Below are 25,895 nucleotides of genomic sequence, written 5' to 3'. Positions count from 1 at the left end.
ATTTCATGAAGGATGGATCTCATTTCAGGGCAGGATTTGAGGAAGTCGTATCCCTGCTGGAGAGCCACATTCAGAGTCTGATCCAGTCCCGGAAAGTATCCTGTCACAAGTGGAGCACTTTTGTGGTTCTTCTGTGGGAGGTTCTGGGCTTGAGGGGATGAGGAAGTGGCTCTGGTTATTTGCTTCTGTATCAGGTCGGGAGGGTAGTTGCGGGATGCGAAAGCTGTTTTCAGATTGTTGGTGTAATGGTTCAGGGATTCCGGACTGGAGCAGATTCCTCTCCCACATCCACACCGGCTGTTCAGAGCATCCTCCTACAGGCCAACCACAAATTAGAACAGCATGCCACACTCCACCTCAAAAAACTATCCAATCTCCTGGTTTCCCAACTCTGGAAAGGCAACTTACTCACCCTTCACAACCTTTCCAACAAACGTCAACCTCCTCTCATTGCACACAAACCCAGTCTCTCCCATCTACTCAATCTCCCACTTCCAGCTCCACTCCCTCCAAAACCTCAAAATTCCAATCAACACAATCTGGAACCACAACACCCTAATTCAGTAGTTAAACCTTTCCTCCAAACCTCTCTCCCAATCCGAAACCTCTGTCCTATCCAAAGGCCTCACCTTCAGCCCCACTCCCAGATTCAACCAAACAGCCCTTGTAAAAGATTTACTGTCCTACACTCGTACTCTCTGCTGGAAATATCACTTTGCCATGAAGAAAAATGATCCTAATCCTACTCCTAATGATCCAAATCCCCAAGACACTATCCAAATTGAACCCTGCCTGGAACAGTTCCATCCTCCGTCACAGTGGGACCCACCTCCTCTTCCTCAAAATCACCCTCTCCAAACCTTCCAGGAATTTCTGACTTCCAGCCTTGCCTCTCAGTCCTTAAAAAACTTTAATCCTACTCCCAACATCACCACTGTTGAAGCCCAGGCTATCCGTGATCTGAAGGCTGACCGATCCATCGTCATTCTTCCGGCGGACAAGGGTTCCATGACCGTGGTACTTGATCGTCGGGAGTATGTGGGTGAGGGACTGCGTCAGCTTTCAGACAACACCACATACAAAGTTTGCCAAGGTAATCCCATTCCTGATGTCCAGGCGGAGCTTCAAGGAATCCTCAGAACCTTAGGCTCCCTACAAAACCTTTCACCTGACTCCATCAACCTCCTGACCCCACCGACACCCCGCACCCCTACCTTCTACCTTCTTCCTAAAATTCACAAACCCAATCATCCCGGCCGCCCCATTGTAGCTGGTTACAGAACGTATCTCTGCCTACGTAGATCAACGCCTTCAACCCATTACATGCAGTCTCCCATCCTTCATCAAAGACACCAACCACTTTCTCGAACGCCTGGAATCCTTACCCAATCTGTTACCCCCGGAAACCATCCTTGTAACCATTGATGCCACTTCCTTATACACAAATATTCCGCACGTCCAGTGCCTAGCTGCGATGGAGCACTACCTTTCACGCTGATCACCTGCCACCCTATCAAAAACCTCTTTCCTCATTACCTTAGCCAGCTTCATCCTGACCCACAACTTCTTCACTTTTGAAGGCCAGACATACCAACAATTAAAGGGAACAGCCATGGATACCAGGATGGCCCCCTCGTACGCCAACGTATTCATGGGTCGTTTAGAGGGAGCCTTCTTGGTTACGCAGGCCTGCCAACCCAAAGTTTGGTACAGATTTATTGATGACATCTTCATGATCTGGACTCACAGTGAAGAAGAAATCCAGAATTTCCTCTCCAACCTCAACTCCTTTGGTTCCATCATATTCACCTGGTCCTACTCCAAATCCCATGCCACTTTCCTTGACGTTGACCTCCATCTGTCCAATGGCCGGCTTCACACGTCCATCCACATCAAACCCACCAACAAGCAACAGTACCTCCATTATGACAGCTGCCACCCTTTCCACATCAAACGGTCCCTTCCCTACAGCCTAGGTCTTCATGGCAAACGAATCTGCTCCAGTCCGGAATCCCTGAACCATTACACCAACAACCTGAAAACAGCTTTTGCATCCCGCAACTACCCTCCTGACCTGATACAGAAGCAAATAACCAGAGCCACTTCCTCATCCCCTCAAGCCCAGAACCTCCCACAGAAGAACCACAAAAGTGCTCCACTTGTGACAGGATACTTTCCGGGACTGGATCAGACTCTGAATGTGGCTCTCCAGCAGGGATACGACTTCCTCAAATCCTGCCCTGAAATGAGATCCATCCTTCATGAAATCCTCCCCACTCCACCAAGAGTGTCTTTCCGCCGTCCACCTAACCTTCGTAACCTGTTAGTTCGTCCCTATGAAATCCCCAAACCACCTTCCCTACCCTCTGGCTCCTACCGTTGTAACCGCCCCCTGTGTAAAACATGTCCCATGCACCCTCCCACCACCACCTACTCCAGTCCTGTAACCTGGAAGGTGTACACGATCAAAGGCAGAGCCACGTGTGAAAGCACCTACGTGATTTACCAACTGACCTGCCTACACTGTGAAGCTTTCTATGTGGGAATGACCAGCAACAAACTGTCCATTCGCATGAATGGACACAGGCAGACAGTGTTTGTTGGTAATGAGGATCACCCTGTGGCTAAACATGCCTTGGTGCACGGCCAGCACGTCTTGGCACAGTGTTACACCGTCCGGGTTATCTGGATACTTCCCACTAACACCAACCTGTCAGAACTCCGGGGATGGGAACTTGCCCTTCAGTATATCCTCTCTTCTCGTTATCCGCCAGGCCTCAACCTCCGCTAATTTCAAGTTGCCGCCGCTCATACCTCATCTGTCTTTCAACAACATCTTTGCCTCTGTACTTCCGCCTCGACTGACATCTCTGCTTAAACTCTTTGCCTTTACAAATGTCTGCTTGTGTCTGTGTATATGCGGATGGATGTGTGTGTGTGTGCGTGAGTGTATACCTGTCCTTTTTTTCCCCCTAAGGTCTTTGCCTTTACAAATGTCTGCTTGTGTCTGTGTATATGCAGATGGATATGTGTGTGTGTGTGTGTGTGTGCGCGAGTGTATACCTGTCCTTTTTTCCCCCTAAGGTAAGTCTTTTCGCTCCCGGGATTGGAATGACTCCTTACCCTCTCCCTTAAAACCCAAATCCTTTTGTCTTTCCCTCTCCTTCCCTCTTTCCTGACGAGGCAACCATTGGTTGCGAAAGCTAGAATTTTGTGTGTATGTTTGTGTTTGTTTGTGTGTCTATCGACCTGCCAGCGCTTTTGTTTGGTAAGTCTCATCATCTTTCTTTATATATATACCTAAAAACAAAGATGATGTGACTTACCAAATGAAAGTGCTGGCAGGTCGACAGACACACAAACAAACACAAACATACACACAAAATTATATATAGGCCTCCACTACCATCGAGAGCATTATGTATGTTGCAGTTCTTCAAAGATTTAACAATAATATCTTCTCTTCACTCTATACCACAACTATTTCGTCCACTGACACACTTGTCTGACTGTAGGTTGTCTTATAGCTCCCTTCAGCATGAATTCATGTTGGATTTCATCCATCATCCATTTGTTCCCTTCCTCTCTCATATACACTTTAAATGCTTTATTTGTCAAGACATCAAACAGTTGTATTGTGAAGTGAGTCATCCTGAAATAAGAGCAAGCTCCCTGTCTCAATTTCTCTTTCACAGGACTGCTAAACTGTTCTAGCACAAGAAGAAAACTCTTCTTCAATAAAGCACCTTTCGTTCTCTACCACTCTGTTAATCCTTTATTTCTTACCAGCCTCATCCATCCAGTTGTTGCCATATATGTGAAAACAGCACCTGGTGTATTTCATAAGGTTTTGGCATTGTTTTGTACTTGAAAATTATCGTTGGATTAAGTTTAGTACCATCAGCACAACATTAAAGGACAACAGTGTAGTGCATGTTTCAATGTCCACTTTATTTTTTTTAGTTTCAATTTCAGGATCTTTCATTACAGCAGTTCTGTTACTCGGCACATCAAATGTCAGAGGAGTTTCATCCATACTTGCTATTTGACCCTGAAACTGTTATGATAGCTGTATTAAAAAAATGATTACTGAATTTATTATGCGTTCAAGATTTCCAGTATATAAGTTACTACTCTTTTTCATCTTATTTACTGCTCATTTAAATACCTTTATATCTGTCTCGAAATAATAAACTTCATTACTATATCAATACTAAAGTTATCTCTCAACGTCGTTAGACCTTTGTTATTCATTTACTGGTTCATTAGCAAAACATTTATTTAAACACCATTCTAACATAGCTAGTTCTGCAAATAATTATTATTAACACAAATTTTAATTTTCATTTTAGGTCATTATTGCACAGTTCACTCTCTTATCCATATGAATACAGTACTAAAAGTTTCAACCTGCTAGTATAGATGCAGCGGTTGGCGAGCGGCGAGATGATGAGGCACAGAGCACACATACAACCACAGCTATGGCTCTTTACGTATTGGCACTTTAATTCTTCTTAGTGTCGCAGTACTTTTCCATTTAGTGCCTATGGAATTTTGCCATGCTGTGTGGGCGTTGGAACGGTATACCCAAGGCTCAGTGAAGCTATGTCTTCACGGAGAGCCTCCTCGCTCCAGAAGGTGTTGCTCAAACCAATGCCAAACTCCAACAACTACTGCTGCTGAGCCCATTGTGCTGTGCAGTACCCATGCGCATTTTCCTGCGCTCGCCTGCCATCCAGTTTTTACCGCTCCTGACAGACCGGGTATTCACCTTAGGTTTTGCATTCTACATATCCTAACACATTGCTTACATATGGACCAGATGCACAGTTACAATTTTAAACATCTTACAACAGTCTCAACATTTGTTACATTTCAATTCTATTACAATATTACTTGACATTTGACAGAAACATTAATATTCACATTGAAACTTATTTACAGTTTTCTTAACATAATGACATGAAACAAAAACGAAAGGAAATCAGAACATCAGTTACACAAGTTTATCAAAAAATCAGAAGAAAAAATATTATATGTACAATAGGACAGAGTCGTCGTTACAAGTCCTCGAACACCCAACAAGTTGTGCAGTTTCCAAAATGCTTGTGCCGAGCCTCCGGGCTACCACAATCTGCCCTTGATCAAACTCTGATAGATTGCACGCCTTCCCAATTCTACATGCAGACAGCATGCTCACTGGTACTACATGCACCGTGCATGTGTCTGACTAGCAGTCATTCCTTACAAGGTGACACTACTATTGCTTTGGCAGATTTATGTCAACGGTAGGTCTGTGGTCGTAATGTTCTGCCTGATCAGTGTAGTCTGTCTGTAAACTGAAAACTGAGTAGCACTCTTGCAGGGCAATGGCAGTAAGGGATGGAAAAGAACCAAGTGCACTCAGTGTGTATGCCTGGGGACCTCATTCAACATGTTGAAGAGGCTGTTCCAGCAGCCATTAAGGGAACAGTGTGCAACCAACTGCAGACTATAGCACACATTGGAACAAATGATGTCTGTCGTCTGGGCTCCCTTGGGTCATTCCAGCAACTGGCAGAGAACATTGAGAAGATCAGCCTTGCGCATGGAGTTTCAATGAAGTTCACAATTTGCAGCATTGTCCCCAGAACTAATTGTGGCCCTTTCGTTCTAAGTCAAGTGGAAGGACTGAACCAGTGACAAGCTTGGCTGTGACTTCCTGGACTTGCACCATAGGGTTGAGAACTGTAGGGAAATGCCTCCCACAGGTGAGAGTATTAAAATCCTAATGGTAAGCTGCCGAAGCATTCGCAACAAAGATCAGAATTTGAAGCGCTCATGAAAAGCAGTGAAGCTCACATAATAATAGGTACAGAAAGCCGGTTCAAACTTGAAATTGATAGCAGTGAGATTTTGGGGGAAAATTTAACTGCATATCGAAAGGACAGACAAATGGGAAATGGAGGTGGTGTATTTGTCCACATCGAACCTGGTATCAGCGACCATGATACGGATGTGGCATCAATGATTATCACAGTACGAAGGACAACTAAAATGAGCAGAAAGATATACATGTTCAGTAAACTAGATAACAAAATCAGTAATCTCATATCTCAGTGAGGAAGTTGAACTCTGGCTCAGGTTTAAAAGAATAATTGACCACGAACTGGATAGATATATACCCAGTAGAACAGTTCATAATGGGAGGTAACCTCCATGGGATACAGTAACTGTGAAGAAACTTCTAAAGAACAAAGATTGTTGCATAATAGGTGAAAAACAAAGTGTAGGGCTATAGATAGAGAGATGCTGAATGAAATGCATTTGGCTGTCAAGAGAGCAGTGCATGAGGCCCTCAGTGACTTATCATAGCAGAATATTGTCGAATGACATTTCACAAAATCCAAAGAAATTCAGTCATATGTATAGGCTGTTAGTGGCACCAAAATTAGTGCCCAATCCCTAGCGAATGAGACAGGAATTGAAATAGAAGGTAGCAAAGTAAAAGGTGAAATGCTTAACTTTGTGTTCCTTTACAAAGGAAAACCCAGAAAAATATCCCCAATTTAATCCTCGTACCACTGAAAAGATAAATGAAATAAGTATTAGCATCAGTGGAGTTGAGAAATAGCTGAAATCATTAAAACTGAACAGAGCCCGAGGCCCCTATGGAATCCCTGGCAGATTCTATACTGAAGTTGCAGCTGAGTTAGTCCCTCTTATCATTATAATCTGTTGTAGATCACTCAAACAAAACACCATGCCCAGTTCTTGGAAAAAGGCACAGGTCGCACTTGTCTACAAGGATAGGTAGAAGTGATCAACAAAACTACCATCCAGTATCCTTGACAACAGTGTGGTGTAGTATCTTAGAACATATTCTGAGCTCAAACACAATGAGTTATCATGGAGAGAATAACCACCTTGATGCCAACCAGCATGGTATTCAAAAACTTTGATGCAGCTTGCACTTTTCTCAAATGACATACTGAAAGCTTTGGATCAAGGCAAACATGTAAATTCAGTGTTTCTTGATTGCCAAAAAGCATTTGACTCAGTACCGCACCTAAGCTTAATGTGAAAAGTACAGTCATATGGGGTATCAAGTGAAATTCTTATTGAGGACTTTTTGGTAGGGAGGACACAGCATTTTATTTGGATGGAGAGTCATCGTCAGACGTAGACGTAATGTCAGGTGTGACCCACGGAAGTGTGTTGGGACCTTGCTAAGATTTCAACATGGTGCAGAGATTGGGAACATGCTCTAAATGTTCAGAAATGTAAAATTTTGCACTTCACAAAACAAAAAAAGTAGTATTTTTTGATATAATATCAATGAGTCACTGTCAGAATCAGCCAACTTATATAAATACCTGGGCGTAATTCTTTGTAGGAGTATGACATGGAATGATTACATACGTTCAGTTGTGGGTAAAGCAGGTGGAGACTTCGATTTATTTGTACAGTACTGGGTAAGTGCAATCAGTCTACAAAACAGGCTGCATGCAAATCACTCATGCGACCTGTCTTAGAATATTGCTCAAGTTTGTGGGTCCCATAACAGATAGTTCACAAAGGGAATATTGAATGTATACAGAGAAGGGCAGCATGAATGGTCACAGGTATGTTTAATCTGTAAGAGGACTCTTCAAGACAGACATAAAGTATCCCAAGAAAGTCTGTCAACAAAGTTTCAAGAACTAGCTTTAAACGATTACTCTAGGGATATACTACAACCCCCTACGTATTGCTCTCACAGGGATCATGAGGATAAGATTAGAATAATTGCTACATGTACAGAGGCATTCAAACAATCATAATTCCTACACTCCATGCATGAATGGAACAGGAAGAAACCCTAATAACAGGTACAATGGGACATAACCTGTGCCATGCAACTCACAATGGTTTGCAGAGTATAGATGTAGATGTAGATGATGGGAGAAGTTGGCTTTCCCAGAAGAAAGCTACAGCGGCCATACAGGATGACTAAAAATTAATTTCCCTCTAGCACTGAAAACAGTATACAGAGATTTATGTAGATTTTACCTGTGTGTGTTTCTTCCATTAGTATTATCAGTAATTCTTGTCTGTATTCCATGCAATATTAATGCACTTCAAGGGGAATAAACTCTCCCGGGCATGTCTGTACACTGTGTCACCAGTGATTCATAAGGTGAGCTGTGAGAAGTTCTGTATAACTTCATGAAACACACTTTAGATGCTTTCAGTGACCTACTTTGCTAGAGAGAATGGATAATGGTCCCCTCACTCTTCATTTTGCAGACCTGTGGAGGAGGGAAGTGCACAACCACAGTTCAGTGACCTACCTTCCCTCATACTTCTAACCTCTACCCCCGCCTTTCCATCCCATAACACCCCCAGAACACAATTAATCCAAGTAGTGTTCTGCTGCACCTAGATGTGGTGTTTTTAACCCATTTCATATGGTAGTAAGCAGTGATTTAATACCATTAAAACACTATTTTTAATAATGTGCCACTTTTCCACCCCCTGCAACATGCAAACTACTAGTCACAGAGAAAAATTGAATAGGACCTTTTGTAGGAAATTCCATGTTTCGTAGTTTAATTTCGTACAGAGAAGTATTTTTGCTGAATTGTCAATAAAAACATAAAAAGGTGACCATTAAGTGCCCCCCCCCTCCCCCCACACACTTTGCTCACATCCCACTAGTAGAACTTTTTGTATATCATTGGGTACACTACTACCTGCCCCCCCCCCCTCCAACCACTGTTCAAAAATTTGGGGCTGCATGAATTGTTTCTCCTGATTTTCCTTTGTTGAATGGATTAAATGTGTTGTGAACCACAAAAAAAAAAAAAAAATTGACTTCACCACCTGCACTACTACATGAGCCATTTGGATACTCCTATCCAGCAGTAGTTCCTCTGAACTACATAGGTGGGGATTGTCTCTGTATCATATCCCTCATTCTCGCAATCCCCCTGGCCTAAACCTACAGTAACATGTTTCTCTCTGCCTCACCTTATGTTTTCCTTTCTCTATTCTGTCCACACTATACCTTCCCAGTCTATATTGTGTACTCTCTTCTTCCACCACTGTTCATTCCACCTCCCATGCAGGGGTTCCCTCTCCATCTCCCTCTCTCCCGCCCCCTGTCTTCGCCCCTGCCCCCCCCCCCCCCCCCTGGACAAGAATTCAAGAATTGTGAGATTATTGTTGACTTCTTGTGTAGCGCCTCTTAAATGTTCTATGTGAATTTGGAAGCAATCTCTCATTTGGCAAGAGTTTTCCTGTTAATGTATACCCCTTCCCCATTTTCTAGTTATTTCCTTTCTGTCTGTGGGGGGGGGGGGGGGGGGGGGAGCATCCAATACTTTTTAAGAAGGCCACAGTATTCAGCACCCACTACAAAACAGACCACCCAAATAATGAGAAACATTTTGAGCATCGTGCTGTAGAAATCAAGTAGCCTAACATCATAATAGGTTGTATTTACAGGAATAAACTGGAAAGACCGGAGACTAATTCTCAACTTGTACCTGTGACAAAGAGTAAAGGTGCAGCCAAACTATGCAGAAACAAGCAGCATGGAAATAGGAAGAAGTGTCAGACCAGGGTGTTGTCTGTCACCGAGTCTCCTCAACCTGTATGGGGAATGGTTGACGAGAGAAGCTTTGAAAGGATGCAGAAACTTCAGGATAGGACGACACCTCATCAGTACCATGGAGTATGTAGATGACCTGGTACTGTTTGCTAAAAATCAAAGGTAATTGCAACACATGATGAACCACTTGGTGGAAACTGGAAGGAAATATGGCATGAAAATCGACATCGAAAAATCAAAAGTCATGCAGATATCGAAAAGGGAGAAACCTTTGGGGATAACCATCAATAGTCAAGAACAGGAGGATGTGAAACAGTTCTCAAGTACTTGTGAAATTTGGCGACAAAGGATGCCCAATGCACCAGTAAAATTCAACCAAGAATTGCTATGGCCGAAGCTGCATTCAATAAAAAGAGGAATCTGCTGACCAGCAAGTTAAGCTCTATGGAGCAGAAACATGGACCATGAGAAAAAAGGGGGAAAAACACCTTGAAAGTTTTGAAATGTGGTGCTGGAGGAGAATGGAGAAGACCAGGTGGACCTATCGGGTGACGAATAGTGAGAAGAGTAGGAAAGAAGAGAGACATTCTGAATCCAATTCTTCAGAGGAAGGCCATCTGGATTGGATACACATTCAGACATGGAGGGCTCATACACAAAGTCATTGAAGGGAAAATTAAAGGAACGGAAGGATGAGGGACAAGAATTCAACTTTCAGATTACATGAAAGGTGGAAAGAGCTACAGCAGGCTGAAGGAAGAAGCTGAAGACAGGGAACATTGGCATCAGAAAATCTCTGTACGAAGACATAGACCTGCCATTAGGCAGAATACTACATAGTAATAATTATTTACCAGTCTCCTAACAGCAACAAATCCCAGTTTCTGAAAAGGTTTGAATGTATTATGTATTTTTACTTATACAAAGATAAGAAGTTCATATTGTGTGGTGATTTTAAGATAAATATTGGTAACATTTTGTGTGCAGTGAGTGGTGTTATTAACCTTCTTGCGACTTTCCGTAACCAAAAAAAATAGTAAAGAATCCAATTACAATAACACGTAATTCAAGCAGCTGTATAGGTGCAATATTCCCGGAACCAGTACCTCTCTCATTTATTAATGTTCTGAACTGGTCCAATGGAGTCTCTGACCATCAGAGTATCTTATGGCGTAGTTTAGGACAAATAAAAGACAATCATTGCGTGCCTTCATCTACAGCCTGACAATATTGTCATGTTCAAAAATTTATTTCAATATCAGTCCTGGTATATTATTTACAAGGAAGATAATGTGAATAAGAAAACTTCACTATTCCCCTCTGCACTGGATCATCATTTCATTGTGACCTTTCCAGTAAAAGAAATCAAAATATAACAGCCAGCCAGGAAAACTGACAATAGGTGGATCATAAAGGGTATAAAAATGTCATGTAAGTCCAAGAGGTCAGTCTAGAGCAAAATATAAAAACAGATGATCCAAATTTCCACAGTTATTTCAAATTGTACTAGTAAGTCCTTAATTAAGTAATATCTAAACCAAAACTACTAGCATATAAAGCCTACACAAATTATTTGAACAACAAATGTAAAGCGATTTGGGTTATTGTCAGAAAAGGTTTATAAATTGATGTCAAACAGAAAGCGCCAGAATATTTTCAGTGTAATAGCCAACAAGTAACAGACACCAAATATATTTGTGATACATCCAATAAACATTTTTCTGGAACTGCTAGCAGTCTTTCAGTTGGTTACTCTCCACCAATAAAATCTTCCTTCCAAAGTGTAAAAGATCTGACAGATCACTTTTTCTAACGTTAAGAGGTTCTCCTAATGGTCAGTAGCATAAAAAACTTCCTCTCGTCTAGCATTGATGGTTTACCTAGCTATGTAATAAAGCAACCAATGGAAAATCCAGGATGGAATGTAACAATATTATTGAAAGGAAAGTTGCTACTCACCATGTAGCAGAGATGCTGAGTCACAAATAGGCACAACAAAAAGACTGCCACAAATTAGCTTCATCAAAAATAGACCACACACACACACACACACACACACACACACACACACACACACACACACACACACGACTACAGTGTGGCTTCAGTTTCCAGAGACTGCAGTTGTGTGTGTGTAAGTTGCATTTGCATGAGTGCTGTGTGTGTGTGTGTGTGTGTGTGTGTGTGTGTGTGTGTGTATCTGTCATCTATTTTTGATGAAGGCCATACTGGCTGAAACCTAATTTGTGACTGTCTTTTTGTTGTTCCTATCTGCAATTCAGCATCTCCATTATATAGTGACTAGCAACTTTACTTTACAAAATGTTGTATGTAGTAAAAGAGGTTGCTGATGAAATAGTACACCCTCTTTGCAATATAATCAACTGTTCCACAGGTAATGGCATTTTGCCTCAACCACTGAATAGCTCCAAGATAGTTCCATTACACGAGAAAGGGGACAAGCATGAGATCGGCAACAACTGACCTATATCCCTCCTCCAAACTTTGTCTAAAATAACAGAAAAGATGTATGTAATCAAGTAATATCCTTTCTTGAAAATAACTCCCTACTAATAGCACAGCCGTTAGGCTTTCATAAAAATAAATCCATCAGTGAGGCTCTCTTTCCTTTTACTGACCACGTAATACATGGATTTAATGAAAAACACTATGCTTCTGGACTTTTTATTGATCTGATAAGGCATTCAATGTAGTCATCATACATTAGTGCTACGTGCACTGGATGCGAATGGTATAACATGTGTCTGTAATGAATGTTTTCAGTCGTATCTAAGAAACAGATGGCAGCTGGTAGAAATAACAACACATGATGGAAGAACAAGCTGTAGAGATACAATACCAGTCATATCAGGAGTCCCTCAGAGCTCAACCTTAGGTCCCCCTCTTCTTCCTACTCTTTACTAATGACATCCCAGAATGCCTACTCTCAACAACACCTGTATTATTTGTTGATGATACAAACTTCCTCTCTTGTAACATTTCTCCACGGCAGGTGGAGCCGATTTAGTTGACAGCTGTGAAACGCTGCTATACTGGCTCCATGAAAACAGTTCTTACTTAATATAGAAAAAACAGCTCATATGATATTCTGGCCATCAAAGATTCATACAACACATGTAGCATCATTAGTCATAGACAAGAAAGTTATCAAACAGGTCAGTGAGACTAAATTTCTGGGAATCTGGATAGACAACACACTACAGTGAAAGATCCACCACAATAAACTACTGTGTAAACTGAGTATCCTCTGATATGCCTTTAGAGTTCTCGATCTATGTGTGACTTGACTACCATAAAAACCGTGTACTTTGCACTAGTTAACTTAGTCATTTCATATGGCATTCCTTTCTGCAGGACAGTATAAAAGCAAATATTTGTTATTCTGACAGCACTTCTATAAGGGGGTTAGTCTGATTTATTGCCCAGGATGATGATTACACGAATATTTTGTCAGGATTTGTAAGTGGTGGGTCCTTGAGGTACGGCAATATGTGAACGCGAGAAGTAAGTTTAAACAGTTTTATTAACAAAGGCGGACTATAAAACATGCACACTATGCGCACCCATCATCACTGTGTCCGACATCCTAACACCGGCTAATTACGGTCGTATCGAAAGGCTCCCATGGTGAGCTAAGAAAAGAGACATATTCACACCTGAGGCCGCGCTAGAATACTGGGACGCGCATCTACTGACCAAGCAAATTGTCATCATTCCAGACAGGTCGGCTGGCGAGCGCATGTTAACGCACCATATGGCTGCACGCAATCTGTAGATCCTTACATTATGCAAAAATAAATTGTCAAGATCTTGATTTTAGTACCACCACATACACCTACCAAGACAATCTTTAAAGAACTGGGAATACTCCCTGTCCTGTGTGTGTGTGTGTGTGTGTGTGTGTGTAAACCAAATAACGGCCGGTGTGCATGGTCATCACAGCCATGGTTATGGTAACTTTCATGTGACAAATCAGAGAGACTGAGTGAATGCCGTGACAGTGTGAGGCAAATATGCAGCATACTCTATATAAATTATAATGCTCCAGCACTGTTTTTATTCTATTGCTGAATTTATGAAGACTAACTTATGTCATGTCAAGTGAAAGTTCTTTCCACAATATATGAACCAGAATGTGAAAGTGGTTTAATAATAATAATAATAATTCTCAGGTTGACTTTGTATTTTAAAATAGAAATCGCTGCTAGAAAGTTTTGTAATGTAAATGTATGTGTATTCTGTCCTTTAAGAATTTGTACATTTAGAAATCTATGTAATAAAAAGGTTTATGCTCCTGTACCTTTGTATTGCTATAATGTGTATCCCACATCATGAACATGATTTTGTGAATAAATAAACAAACATTTGTGTTAGTGACAGAACACACAGGCATAATACAGAATGAATTAAGTTAAAATAAAATTTGTGCTCTGTTATTCAGTGATGAGTAATTTCTGTATTTAATAATGCTGCATGCTCTCAGAAGATAATTTATCAGTGAAAACTGTAATATTATATGGAGACAATGGCTGACCAGGAAATAAAATTCCACTAGTGGTGACAGACACATTAAGAGGGAAAAAAAACTGTAAAAAACAGGTGGATTTTTCACACCGTGGTGTCTGAATTACCTGCTGCTCCTTCCCAAATCTGTCTTTCCTTTCCATTGAAAGAACTATTAGTTCCAAAAACTAACTATAGTTTTTCTCTAATTGCAATGTGTCTTACTACCAGTATTGGAATTTTGCTATGTGAAGGTAAGTACTGCACAACTGTTGTGCTGCCTTATAATTTTACAGTGTACATCATGTAATGCTTTTTCAGAAATTCATATTAGAAAAATTTAGAGTGTATGTTATATTGAATACTATCATTTAATATTTATTTCATTTTCGTCCACAGACAAAGCGGTTAGTGACACGAGCACTTTGTAATACCTTACTGCTGTCTTGCCCAGGGGTACCTAATAATGAGCAATGCTGGGATGAACGACACAGGTTGCTGACAAATCTTATGGATTCACTCACTGCCAGCTTTCAACATGTGACACCAACTTCACCTCATGCTCAAGATGTAATTACAAACACACTGCTGCTGCTTGGTGACCTGGTTGAATCTGTTTGTTCGGAAATAACAAATACGAAGAAACTTCTGTTTTCTGTCATTCAGGTGCATGTGTAATGTTTTTTACTGAAGTATTTTCAACTACTTTTTAAAATGTTTTTGTAATATCAAAGGTACTCGTTTGCAAAAGTACAATTAGGGAAAAGTGGTGCATGTCAATGCACAAAAATTAAATGGGTGTACATTTGTAAATAGCCCTTGTACAGTTTTGCTATCACTATTTTTTGGAGTATAATTATTGTAAATACAATTATTTATGGAATTAGATGTAAAGTTTTCCTTGTTTTCAAAAATTCTTTCAAAATATGAAAGATGTACAATGTCTCATGCTGCCCCACTGGTGGGGTACATTGAGACAGTGAATGGGGAAGGTTGAGACACTATGGGGAAGAATGAAACACTTAACAATTAGATTAGAAACATTGATTTTGTTCCTTTTTTTTTTAATTATTTGGGGATAGTATTTTAAATTAAGACATAAGATAAAATATCTCTGAAGAAAATAACACTTTATTGGTTGAAAAAGGCGAAATGTAATGGTAATAGAATTAGAAAAAAAAGTCATGAACTACCTCTGTAAAAAAACTATTTTAACGAACACTATACTGCAAAAACGAAACAGGGAAAGAAAGCAGCGATTGCTGGCGTTTTGTTCTTCCATGTTCTTGAGGTTGAGGTAACACCATAACTGTATCACAAATCTTGGCATTCAAAATATCTTCAACTACAGGATAGAAGAAATTATTTTCAGTCTTCTGCGACTTTCTCAGAAAACAAACTTCAAAGTTTCCATCATCACTTTTTTTTTTTTTCCAAAATCTTCCCTATATAATGGACTACACTTTTATTTCTGATAAACTTAATGAGAACGTAATGTGTTGATGTCAGGGTTTTGTGGAACTGTAACTTCATCTTCACTTAATTGAGAGATATCATCTTCCAAGTCCCATGTTCCATCAGTGTGGTGCATTTCGTCTTCATTTTCAGACCTAGTTTTCTGTTTCTTGAAGAAACTCATCTTCACACTTGTAACCTGTAGGCCTACTTTTGTGAACTTTAAGAATTTTACTTTCTGTTTTTCTTCCAGGATTACCTTTTCTGGCATATCAGTGATGATTTTGCTTCTCCCCCTTTTCTCTAGGTTTCCAAGTCCTGTTGTTTCTTTCTGCTTTTGGATAGCCACAGAACTGTTCAGGACTGATGTAACTTGAAGATGGAGGAAAATGGTTTGAACTTTGTGGACTTTCCGGTTGTTGTGAAAAATCAGCCTTCCTTCTAGGATTACCACTTTGTTGTGGTGGATCGCATTCAAGTGCTGTCTGGTCACTGTTCTGTCCTTCAGTTGTAGGATCCTGGTTTGTTTCTCTCTGTTCATCTGGGGGATGGAGATTGTCAGTGACCATAATTGGCAGAAACATATCATCTGTGTAAACATGCCTGTCAACAGGAAAAATGCCAGTTTTCTTGAATGAATTGATTTTATTTTTTGGAGTCATTGCACATACATGGGCTATACCTACACAAGCTGCAACGTTATAGATGGTTAAGGACTGTCCTGGATTTTCACTCGTCCATGTGTCTACAGCAGCATTATAATAAGCCTGAGATGGCTTCATAATTCCAACTTCCAGAGGCTGCATTCTATGGGTTGAATGTGGAGGAACAGTTAAGATGTGCACTCCGTTAGCTTTTGCCGTATTAATGGCTTCAACTGACATGTGACTTTCATGGTTATCACAAATTAGCAGTGTTTGTCGAGTCATAGAACTCCCAGAATATTTAATAAAAGGCTGCATGACGCGTACAAAGTTAGCTGAAGTCATCCAACCTGAGGAATGAGCCAGTCCATGCATTCCTGTAGGTGCACCATAAAGCATGAACTCTTTAAAATGAACTCATGGGAAAACCATTATGGGTAGTATGGTGTTGCCCGCAGCATTGACCACAAGCAATGTTCTTACTAAAGTCCCCTTTTCTTCGCTAGTAACTTTTCCTGGGAGTTTAGGAAGGATTCCCCTAAACAGCCCATGAATAAGTTGGCATAGGATGGTGCCATGTGGGTGCTCATAGCTGTGCCCCCGATTTGTTTGTAGGTAATTCCTTCAAAGTAGTAATAGTAGTACGTTGAAATGCTACACAGGGAAGGATGATTGTAATGTTTCATTCGACTAAATGGTAGTAAATATCTTTTTTAATGTATGAAAAGAAATAAGTACCTGAAATAGTGGATAAGGATTAGGACTAGGATCTGGTTCAAATTAATAAGATTCAGCATTAAAACTCATGGGAGAAGGTAAATAAAACTTGGCAGACAATAGCAGCAATTAAACAAACACTGTTCTTCCAAACCACATTTATCATCATCAGATAAGAGATTTTTTTCTAATGGAGTTTTTCAGGGATTAACAGCATTGCCATTGCAGGCCCTGGTCTAAAACATTTATGGATGGCCTACCTTGGGCTCTCACTTGCTAGGTGATGGAACCTATGCTTCTAATGTGTAGTATTTGTGTCAGTTTTTGTTTGCATATTAGGTGTGGTACCACCTACCAAATAAAAAATTTACCTATCTGTATTTTAGTGCTGTATTTACTAAAATTAAAATATTATCCATACTTTTAAGTGCATATTCACATTTTGTTCTGATACAGTTATCTAAAATCTGTCTCCTTTTAATTACAGGCAAATGTTCACAAAGCATTATCACTCTTCCCAGCATATGTGCGGACACCTAATGTTTGTGAAGCAATACTTGAATTCTTCATGAAAGCATTTGCAGGCTTACAGCAACAATTAGGAGCATCACTTACAGAAACAACTGTCCAAACATTCCTGGATGTTTTCACAAGGTGAGATGTGTTTGAACTTAACTGTAATTTATGTGGTAATAGAAAACTTATTTAAAATTTTATAGTAATTACTTTTCCATCAAATTATATATTGCATAGACAACATTCTAGATAAATATTGTGATGTAGAATATGTTTTTACAATAGTCCGGTTAACTCACTTTTAGTTAAATTATATATAGCTACATACAGGCAACTCAGTAGATATTTATTTTAATGTTATTCTATTCAAGAACTGCTCTATGCTGTAGAAAGAGCTGGCAATAAAAGCAAACTTTTGTAAACATTTCAACATACTGGAGGAGGACAAAAATGTGGAAAAAGCAGAAACACAACTCATTATCATGCCTAATACAGTGTAGGAAAACGATTGGTGTTCAAAATGGCTTCCAGTTATCTTGAACTGGATAAACACAGGTCCTGTGAGATTTTCAAGTGAATTGTATTCTATTCTTCCTGCCTGCAAAATAGTAGAAGTTCAGGTAACTGCGATAAAGGTGGATAGTGATCACACACCCTCCTCTCCAAAGTAGACCACAAAGGCTGAGCTCTTGTGACTGTGGTGGCCAGGGAAGATGCAGTAATTCATCCTCGTGCTCACAAAACAAGTCCTGGACAAAGAAAGGTGTGTGAACAGGGGCCCTGTCATCTTGGAACAAAACGTCACCATTGGGGAATAAACATACTATGGGATGGGCCTGATCAGCCAAAATGGTCACATAATCCTTGACAGTAATGAAGCCTTACAAAGTAACTGTGGGCCCCTGGAATACAATAATATGGCTGCCCAAATCACCACTGACCCCCACCATGTCTCATTATTGGAATGTAAATGGACACAAGTTGGAGAGAGTGTGCAACAAGATTCACTCAGTCAAATGACTTAATTTCATTGCTCCATAGTCCACCACACTTTCCTGTCAAGAATGTTTGTATCGGTGAGATAGGGTTTTGGAATTTTAGCTCACCATGCAATTCCCAGATTATGTAGCCCCTTTCACTTTATTTTGGAGTTGACTCTGCTTGCAAATGTTACATTCAGTTCTGCAGTGACTGTTGCAGCTGTCTTCCTCTTTATTTTTTCATCAGAATACTCTTCAGTAACAATCTGTCACGATCACTCAACACACATACTTTTGTCCTTGTTGTGACTGAGCAGGTGATTTTTTTTCTGCTCTTTGTCCCCCTGTTAAGCTTCCACCATACCTATTTTGATTGTTCAGTGTGTACATCAGCATGTCATGTTTGCACTTGTTGTTTCATACACATGGTTATCACAAATTAGCAGTGTTTGTCGAATAAAATGCCGCATGACACGTACAAAGTTTTCCCCTTCACAGAATTCTTAACTCCTTAAAAAAGATGAGTGTCTTCCTAGGTAATAACACTTCTGCCATATCTGCTTGTGTCTGTATATGTGCGGATGGATATGTGTGTTTGTTCAAGTGTATACCTGTCCCTTAATATCTTTTTTTAGATATATTTTTTCCACGTGGAATAGTGTTCCATGACCGACCTTGTGTACTGGACACTAGATTTTCTAGCAAAATCTAATGAATGTAAGATGATAATATATCTATGTTTTATAAATTTTTGTCACAGTTCCTCACTTAGCTCTGGCATAATGCACTCACAATTACACAGAACACTGTTCTGCCCATGACTGACACATTTGTTGAGGACATTACACAGGTGTGTTCATAATCAAATACAGCGATGGAACCTTCAGGATTGACTGGGATCTGCAGTTACATTCAAGAATGCGTCTCTTGTGGGTGTGTCCATATTTTTATCTAACCCCTGTATTTTTGTTTGCTGATAATTTTTTTTTTTTTTTACCAATGCTATGTAATTCTGTCTTTTCTCAGCCACAATTTACTGCAGTAGAGGATTATGAATAACATTTACCCCTTCCTATATTTAGCAGTGAATGACACTGTTATCCTGAAGATGGAATTGATTGTTGATAACAAATTTCACAAGTGTTAATGTACTTTAAGCTTGTTATAAGTACATAGCATCTTCACGGCAGGTGTAGTTTACAAGTACAGTATAACCCCACTTTTATGTCCCCAGAATTAACGTTTTCCTGCCATTTACAACATTTTTTATCAGTCCCATCAAATTTCCTATTCCCATGGTGTTAATATGTACCTGATTTAGGCCAGCATGTTTATAATTTTCCCGCAATTTACACATTACAAAAAGATATTTGTGGGGAAAAAAATGACGATGGCATGATGTTGGCCATCCATTAGCGCTTGCAAATATAATGTGGTTAAGTTTCTTGACACCAGGGCACTCTACTCAGTTGATTTGAACCAGTAAACATGTAAAAGTTGGAACAATTCATGCCTTATCTCCCGCCGCTGCCAAGCTCTACTTGGCATTGTGGCTGATGGAAGTAACTAGGTTTGTTCGAATGAAGATATCATGATCAATCACAACCATTTCCAAACTGTGTCTACTGCGCAAACACTGTTCCGTGATTGTTGTGATCATTGTGACACATTTGTCAAACCATATTGGGCTTGTTTCGGCATATGGCCACTTGGAGCTCTGGTTGACACTGTCATTCTCTTTACGTTGCTCAAATGTTATTTGTTTAAACACAACGCTCTGGTTACAAATTTTATTCTTGCTGAGCAAAACGTGTTTTGAGAATTTATTCTCTTTGTCGAGTGCATTATTTATGTATGTATTTTTTGTGATGTTACACAAACTAACAATGTGAGTGGCAGTTTGCATGTGTGTGTGTGTGTGTGTGTGTGTGTGTGTGTGTGTGTGTGTGTGTGTGTGGTTCTCTACGTAACTGATGAGGCAAAGTTCCTGGTAACCTCAAAAAGATGACTACAGTGCAAGAGACGCAGAATAACACGTTCAAACACCATACAAAATACTTATTTACATATTTGCACTTTTCAATAAGAAAAAATTCTTGAAACGTGTCCTGCTAAAGATGAAAAAATACGTAACTAGTGCAGTATATTGTTATTTAAATAATGAATGACAGCTGTAGGCTTTCAAAAACATTGATTATGACATAAGAAATTGAACCAAACGTTCCTATTTCCTAGGCAGTTATCAGTTTCAGTTACATCAGCAGTTTTTATTAGATAATATACCTTCATTAGATAATAAAGAAGTCTCTGATAAGTCTTATGACACCTGTTATCTACATATATCACACATAAAGTGCAAGGGGGTATCCTATTGGACAAATGGCATATAAAATTGACTAGTGTGATGTCTAGCTCTACAAAAAAAAGGTTTAAATGCTTTAAAGTAATTAGGGTAATTAAGAAAAAAAAATAATTTGAGAGAAACTTTTGTCTCAATTTCAATGTCCAAGTGAAAAGTATAAAATGGCCAAATGGGGTATGAAATTAATCAGTGTGAGAACTAGTTTTACTAAAAACAAAAGGCTTGAAATTAATCTGGATAATTAAGAAAAATTTATGATTTAATGGAAAAATCAAATGTTTAGCACCTATGATAATGAAGTGTCAAAAAGTTCATCTCTTTAAGGGCTAACCTTTTTGCACATAAAAAGTTACATTGATGTGATAATTAATTGTCATAAATAGTCCTTCAAAGCAAATACTAAAATCAGGACATTTCAAGAATTGAAGACACTAGAAAAGAAATTTTGTAAATGTCTTATGGTAATGCCTCCTCAGCATTGCCACAGATCTATAGATACCTGTTTCTCCTGCAGCAGTTCGTGCTTTGTAGTTTGTAGTAGGCAACGACACTGCTAGCTGTCGGTGATCTTCCTACACAGACTCTTTCTATAACATCTTGAGCAACACCTGAGGTGTGCAAGTATGGCCAACCACCAAAGATGCCTTGTAAACATTGAAGGTCTTCCATCAACATTGGAGACAGAAAAAAAATGTGAGGAGGATGGAGGATGGAAAAGATCATTCAAGAGCATGGAATTACCTAAAGAGTTGTGAGAAAATTCTTTGCACTTTTGACACTTCCCCAGCCAAGTCTCGCAGTTTTTGATCGCCAAATATTTCCACATCTTTTTGTATGGCCTAGGTATAACAAAAGGATTCTTAAGCTGCTAGTAGATAACAATATATCTATTGACAATGATGGAAGATTGTTTGTAAGATACTGTCAATCATCAGTTAAGGTGCATGAGCAAGGCTGATCACAAAAGACTCCTGGTTAATGTGGAAGGTCTTCCAGCAATGTTGAAGGCAGAGAAGGTTGTGAGAAGGTTCCAGGTTCAAGTCCTGGTGCAGCACACAGTTTTAATCTGCCAGGAAGTTTCAACCCGACACACACCTCCCAGCAGAGTGAAAATTGATTGTGGAAACAGTACCTCAGACTGTGGATAAGATGTGTCTCCATAATATCTTTTCTTCCAGGAGTGATAGGCCCACAAGGCATGGAGCAGAACTTCTGTGAAGTTTGGAAAGTACAAGATGAGGCACTGGTGGAAATAAAGCTGGGTGGTTGGGTTGTGAGTCTTGCTTGGATTGCTCAGCTGTTAAAGCTCTTGTCCACAAAAGGCAAAGGTTCCAGTTTTGCGTCCCTGTTTGGGACATAGTTCAGACAAATATCCTCTAGCACTCTATAAAATTCTAAGCATTGAACTTTAATCTCATTAACTTCCTCTTAATATAGTGATAAGGAAGGTTCCACTTGGGTTGGGGATGGAAATTGACTAGAGGCATTTCAGGAAGTGTTTGATATCTTTCATATGGGACGGGAAGCTCTATGTGATGCTGGTGTACCAGGGTTGATACACTTGCAACTGGGCTACGGTTATTTTTCTGTATTTTGGCAAGTACGTAGATGGCAGGGATATGTGGGTCAGAAGGAGTACAGAATTCTATACCGGCACTTGTCGGTCTTTGAGTACCTTATCTGCAGCTCAGACAGAGTGGAAAGAATGGGACATCAGGAATAGTTTGTAGATCAAAGCATTAGAAAGTTAATGAGGCCCCATTTCCTCATACTCTCCAAAGCGAAGTACCAAGGTAGGGGACACTTTGTTCACACGGAGGACTGGTGTGCCTTCAGGGCACGTATAGCTCTGGACTCAGCTTGAGTAAAGGTTTTAATTTCAGTGATATTTTTCAGGAAGGGGTATGTAACGTTACAGTTTTTTATGTTACTATGCTTCCAGTTATTCATGTGCTAAAAGAAGCTAACAAAATATATTTTGCACATCAAATCATCAAGATGCTAAAAAAAATACTCAGAACTAGAATCAAGAAATAATATTTGTAAGCATTGGAAAACTTATAAGAACAGGAGACATACACATCTAAAAATCTCCTATTCCTGTAGAATTAATGCAGTCCTGCAAATATCATATTGTAAAATACATGAACATGGTAAAAAAAATTTCTGTGACTGTTTTTATTTACATCAACTGGACTCTCTCTCTCTCTCTCTCTCTCTCTCTCTCTCTCTCTCTCCCTCCCTCTCCCCCCATGATATCATACTGCCAACAGTAACAAAGGTGATAATTATTCCATTTAAGTCAAATACTTTGGCACAATATATTGGTAATAAGACTGTAATTGTCATTTTGTCTTATTATAACAGACATTCTTAATTAAAGTTTCAAATTTAATGTTTTGTTCATTTAGTTGTCATTTTAATAATAACAGTAAAATGTAATATTGCAATGCATCTTCTGTTTTCCAGAGAACAGTTATCCACATCTATGGGACAGGAAGGTGGTGCTGGAGCTAGAGTTGTTGAAAAATTTCTTCAGCTGCTGCAGCTTGTTATAGCTGAGCCAGCTGCTTCATTTAAGCGCTTTGTGCCCAGCACTATAACACTTTGCCTGGAACATGTGTATCCTCTTGTAAGTTGATAGTGATGTCACAATGAATATACATAAAATAGTTGTTATTATGGTTTCTCATGGTTTTTTTTAAGTGAGTGAACTGTTATTGTAGCGTAAAATTATGTATGCCATTGATATTTAAACCTTGTTGCTGCCTTTAGCAGACAATGCTGTATTTTGAAATACCTTGTTACTCTTAACTGCTAACCACCAGTGAGTCCACGAAGGGCAAAGGATGGGGTTTGACCCTAGCTGTAGCATGGAACTTTAATTTGCAGGAAGCTTAATTATTATTTGTTTTTTCTATAAACAAATAAATGTTCAAAACTTTACAGTTGTAAAATCTGAAGATACTGATCTCAGCTATGCATCAAAGTCAGTGGAAGCAGCACAAGTACAGAGAACAGCTCCATAGTGCATATGCCACAGTTGTTAATCTCACAGTGAGATACATAGTGCACCTCAAACTAAGCTCATGAACTAAAGACTGACATGCTGCCTGTTCACTGAACTTAATTTTCCGTATTGACCTATATTTCTATCAACTAACTTTTGCCAACACACTTCCACCCCACATCCGCATTTTTCATTAAAGCATAGGTAGAGTGGGACTTGTATTCAACTTTTCAACACCGTTCAGGTAACACATTTGCGAAACCAGAGAGATTTTCTTTTGTTCTGTTTAGATCCTGATCTTTCTTGCTTTTTGTGTGAATTAGCTCCCTTAATGGACCCTTAATTTTTCGTCTTTTCAAAACATATGTTCTCGTTTCCATAATAAGATCCAGGAAATTGTGTCTCAGCTAAAATTTCAGTATCGAAAGCAACCTAATCAGTCTGATCATTGTACAGTGGCCAATCTTTATGGCTTCTGGCACCATTGCAAACAGTTAAGTACACACGATTCCAGCAGGTGATATCTACAGCAGCGCCAAAACACTCAGGAGGTGCACCTGCAGTGTACATATCACTCCTAATGCAGCCTGTAATGTCTCGGATGCCATGGCCATACCTGCTGGCATCTGAGACCTTCATTGCACCTGTGACATTGCAAATGACCACTTTGGCCCCACATTTCAAAGGCACTTGAGACTCAACTGCACTGCCCAAAGATTTAACACATAATGACATCATGGTGGACTCAGCAGTCAATGCATAGGTGTTAATCATCCTCTACTAACCACTTCAGAGAACACACAAACTGAAACATTCTTATCTAAGGGGCCTATTTCAGTCTACGGATATGATCTCTGAAGATACTCATGTCAGTGTTGCATTCAAAAGTTGACAGCAGTGCGTTTCCCACCAGTCAGACTCAAGGTAATGCATACAGACTATGCCTCAAACCATCACCATGGCACTCAGGCCACTGTGCCAGCGTTTCAGTTTGCTCGTGGTACTGACCTGTATTACTATGAACCCGTTGCAAACTTGGATCCTCTGATGACAATCTTCTCTATACTTGATCTTTAGCTATATACTTTGTTTGACAGGCATATGTATGTGCTTAATTTTTTATGTGTCTTCAGACTTTCTTCAGGTCATTATATTACGCAGATTCAGTATTTTATGAATATAATAGAGGGAAACAGTCCACGTGGGAAAAATATATCTAAAAACAAAGATGATGTGACTTACCAAACGAAAGCGCTGGGATGTTGATAGACACACAAACAAACACAAACATACACACAAAATTCAAGCTTTCGCAACCAACGGTTTCTTCATCAGGAAAGAGGGAAGGAGAGGGAAAGACGAAAGGATGTGGGTTTTAAGGGAGAGGGTAAGGAGTCATTCCAATCCCGGGAGCGGAAAGACTTACCTTAGGGGGAAAAAAGGACAGGTATACACTCGCGCACGCACACACACACACGCACACACACACACACACACACACACACACACACACACACACACACACACACACGCAAGCACAGACAAGCGCGCGAGTGTATACCTGTCCTTTTTTCCCCCTAAGGTAAGTCTTTCCGCTCCCGGGATTGGAATGACTCCTTATCCTCTCCCTTAAAACCCACATCCTTTCGTCTTTCCTTCTCCTTCCCTCTTTCCTGATGAAGCAACCGTTGGTTGCGAAAGCTTGAATTTTGTGTGTATGTTTGTGTTTGTTTGTGTCTATCAACATGCCAGCGCTTTTGTTTGGTAAGTCACATCATCTTAGTTTCAGTATTTTGTAATACTGCTGCTACATGTAACTTCACCTCCAAAAGTTCTAATTGTGTGCTGTATACCTGGGTCTTATGTTCAGCGAACATCTTCCTGTAGGAAACAGAAGTGCCAGTATTCAGTCAATTACAATCAAGATAAACAAGCCAATTTGGAAAATTTTGCAAAATATATTCTATGTCATTTGCTTTTGTAGTTATGAAATCCATCTCAAAATCTTATCTACATGTACATGTACATCTATATTCTGAAAACCGCTGTGAAGTGCTTGACAGACGATACATTGCACTCTATCAGTTATTAGGGTTTTCTCCCATTCCATTCA

General features: G+C 39.8%; 1 protein-coding gene across 2 annotated transcripts in view; it reads left to right on the top strand.

Moving 5' to 3' along the window:
• Nucleotides 1–25,895, top strand: part of LOC126190902 (exportin-6-B) — a 348,598-nt gene that overhangs the window by 283,311 nt on the left and 39,392 nt on the right. The window contains exons 14-16 of one of the 2 annotated variants that reach the window (XM_049931537.1): nt 14,498–14,668; nt 17,402–17,568; nt 23,242–23,404. In XM_049931537.1, coding sequence (XP_049787494.1) covers nt 14,498–14,668; nt 17,402–17,568; nt 23,242–23,404 — 501 coding nt within the window. Of the gene's footprint in view, nt 1–14,497; nt 14,765–17,401; nt 17,569–23,241; nt 23,405–25,895 lie in introns of both variants that reach the window. The other variant, XM_049931530.1, reaches the window with a different exon arrangement.

This window comes from Schistocerca cancellata, chromosome 1 (assembly GCF_023864275.1).
Source record: "Schistocerca cancellata isolate TAMUIC-IGC-003103 chromosome 1, iqSchCanc2.1, whole genome shotgun sequence".
In the NCBI taxonomy this organism is placed as follows: Eukaryota; Metazoa; Arthropoda; class Insecta; order Orthoptera; family Acrididae; genus Schistocerca; species Schistocerca cancellata.
Note: the sequence above shows the minus strand (reverse complement) of the source record. Positions and strands in the feature narration are given on the sequence as shown.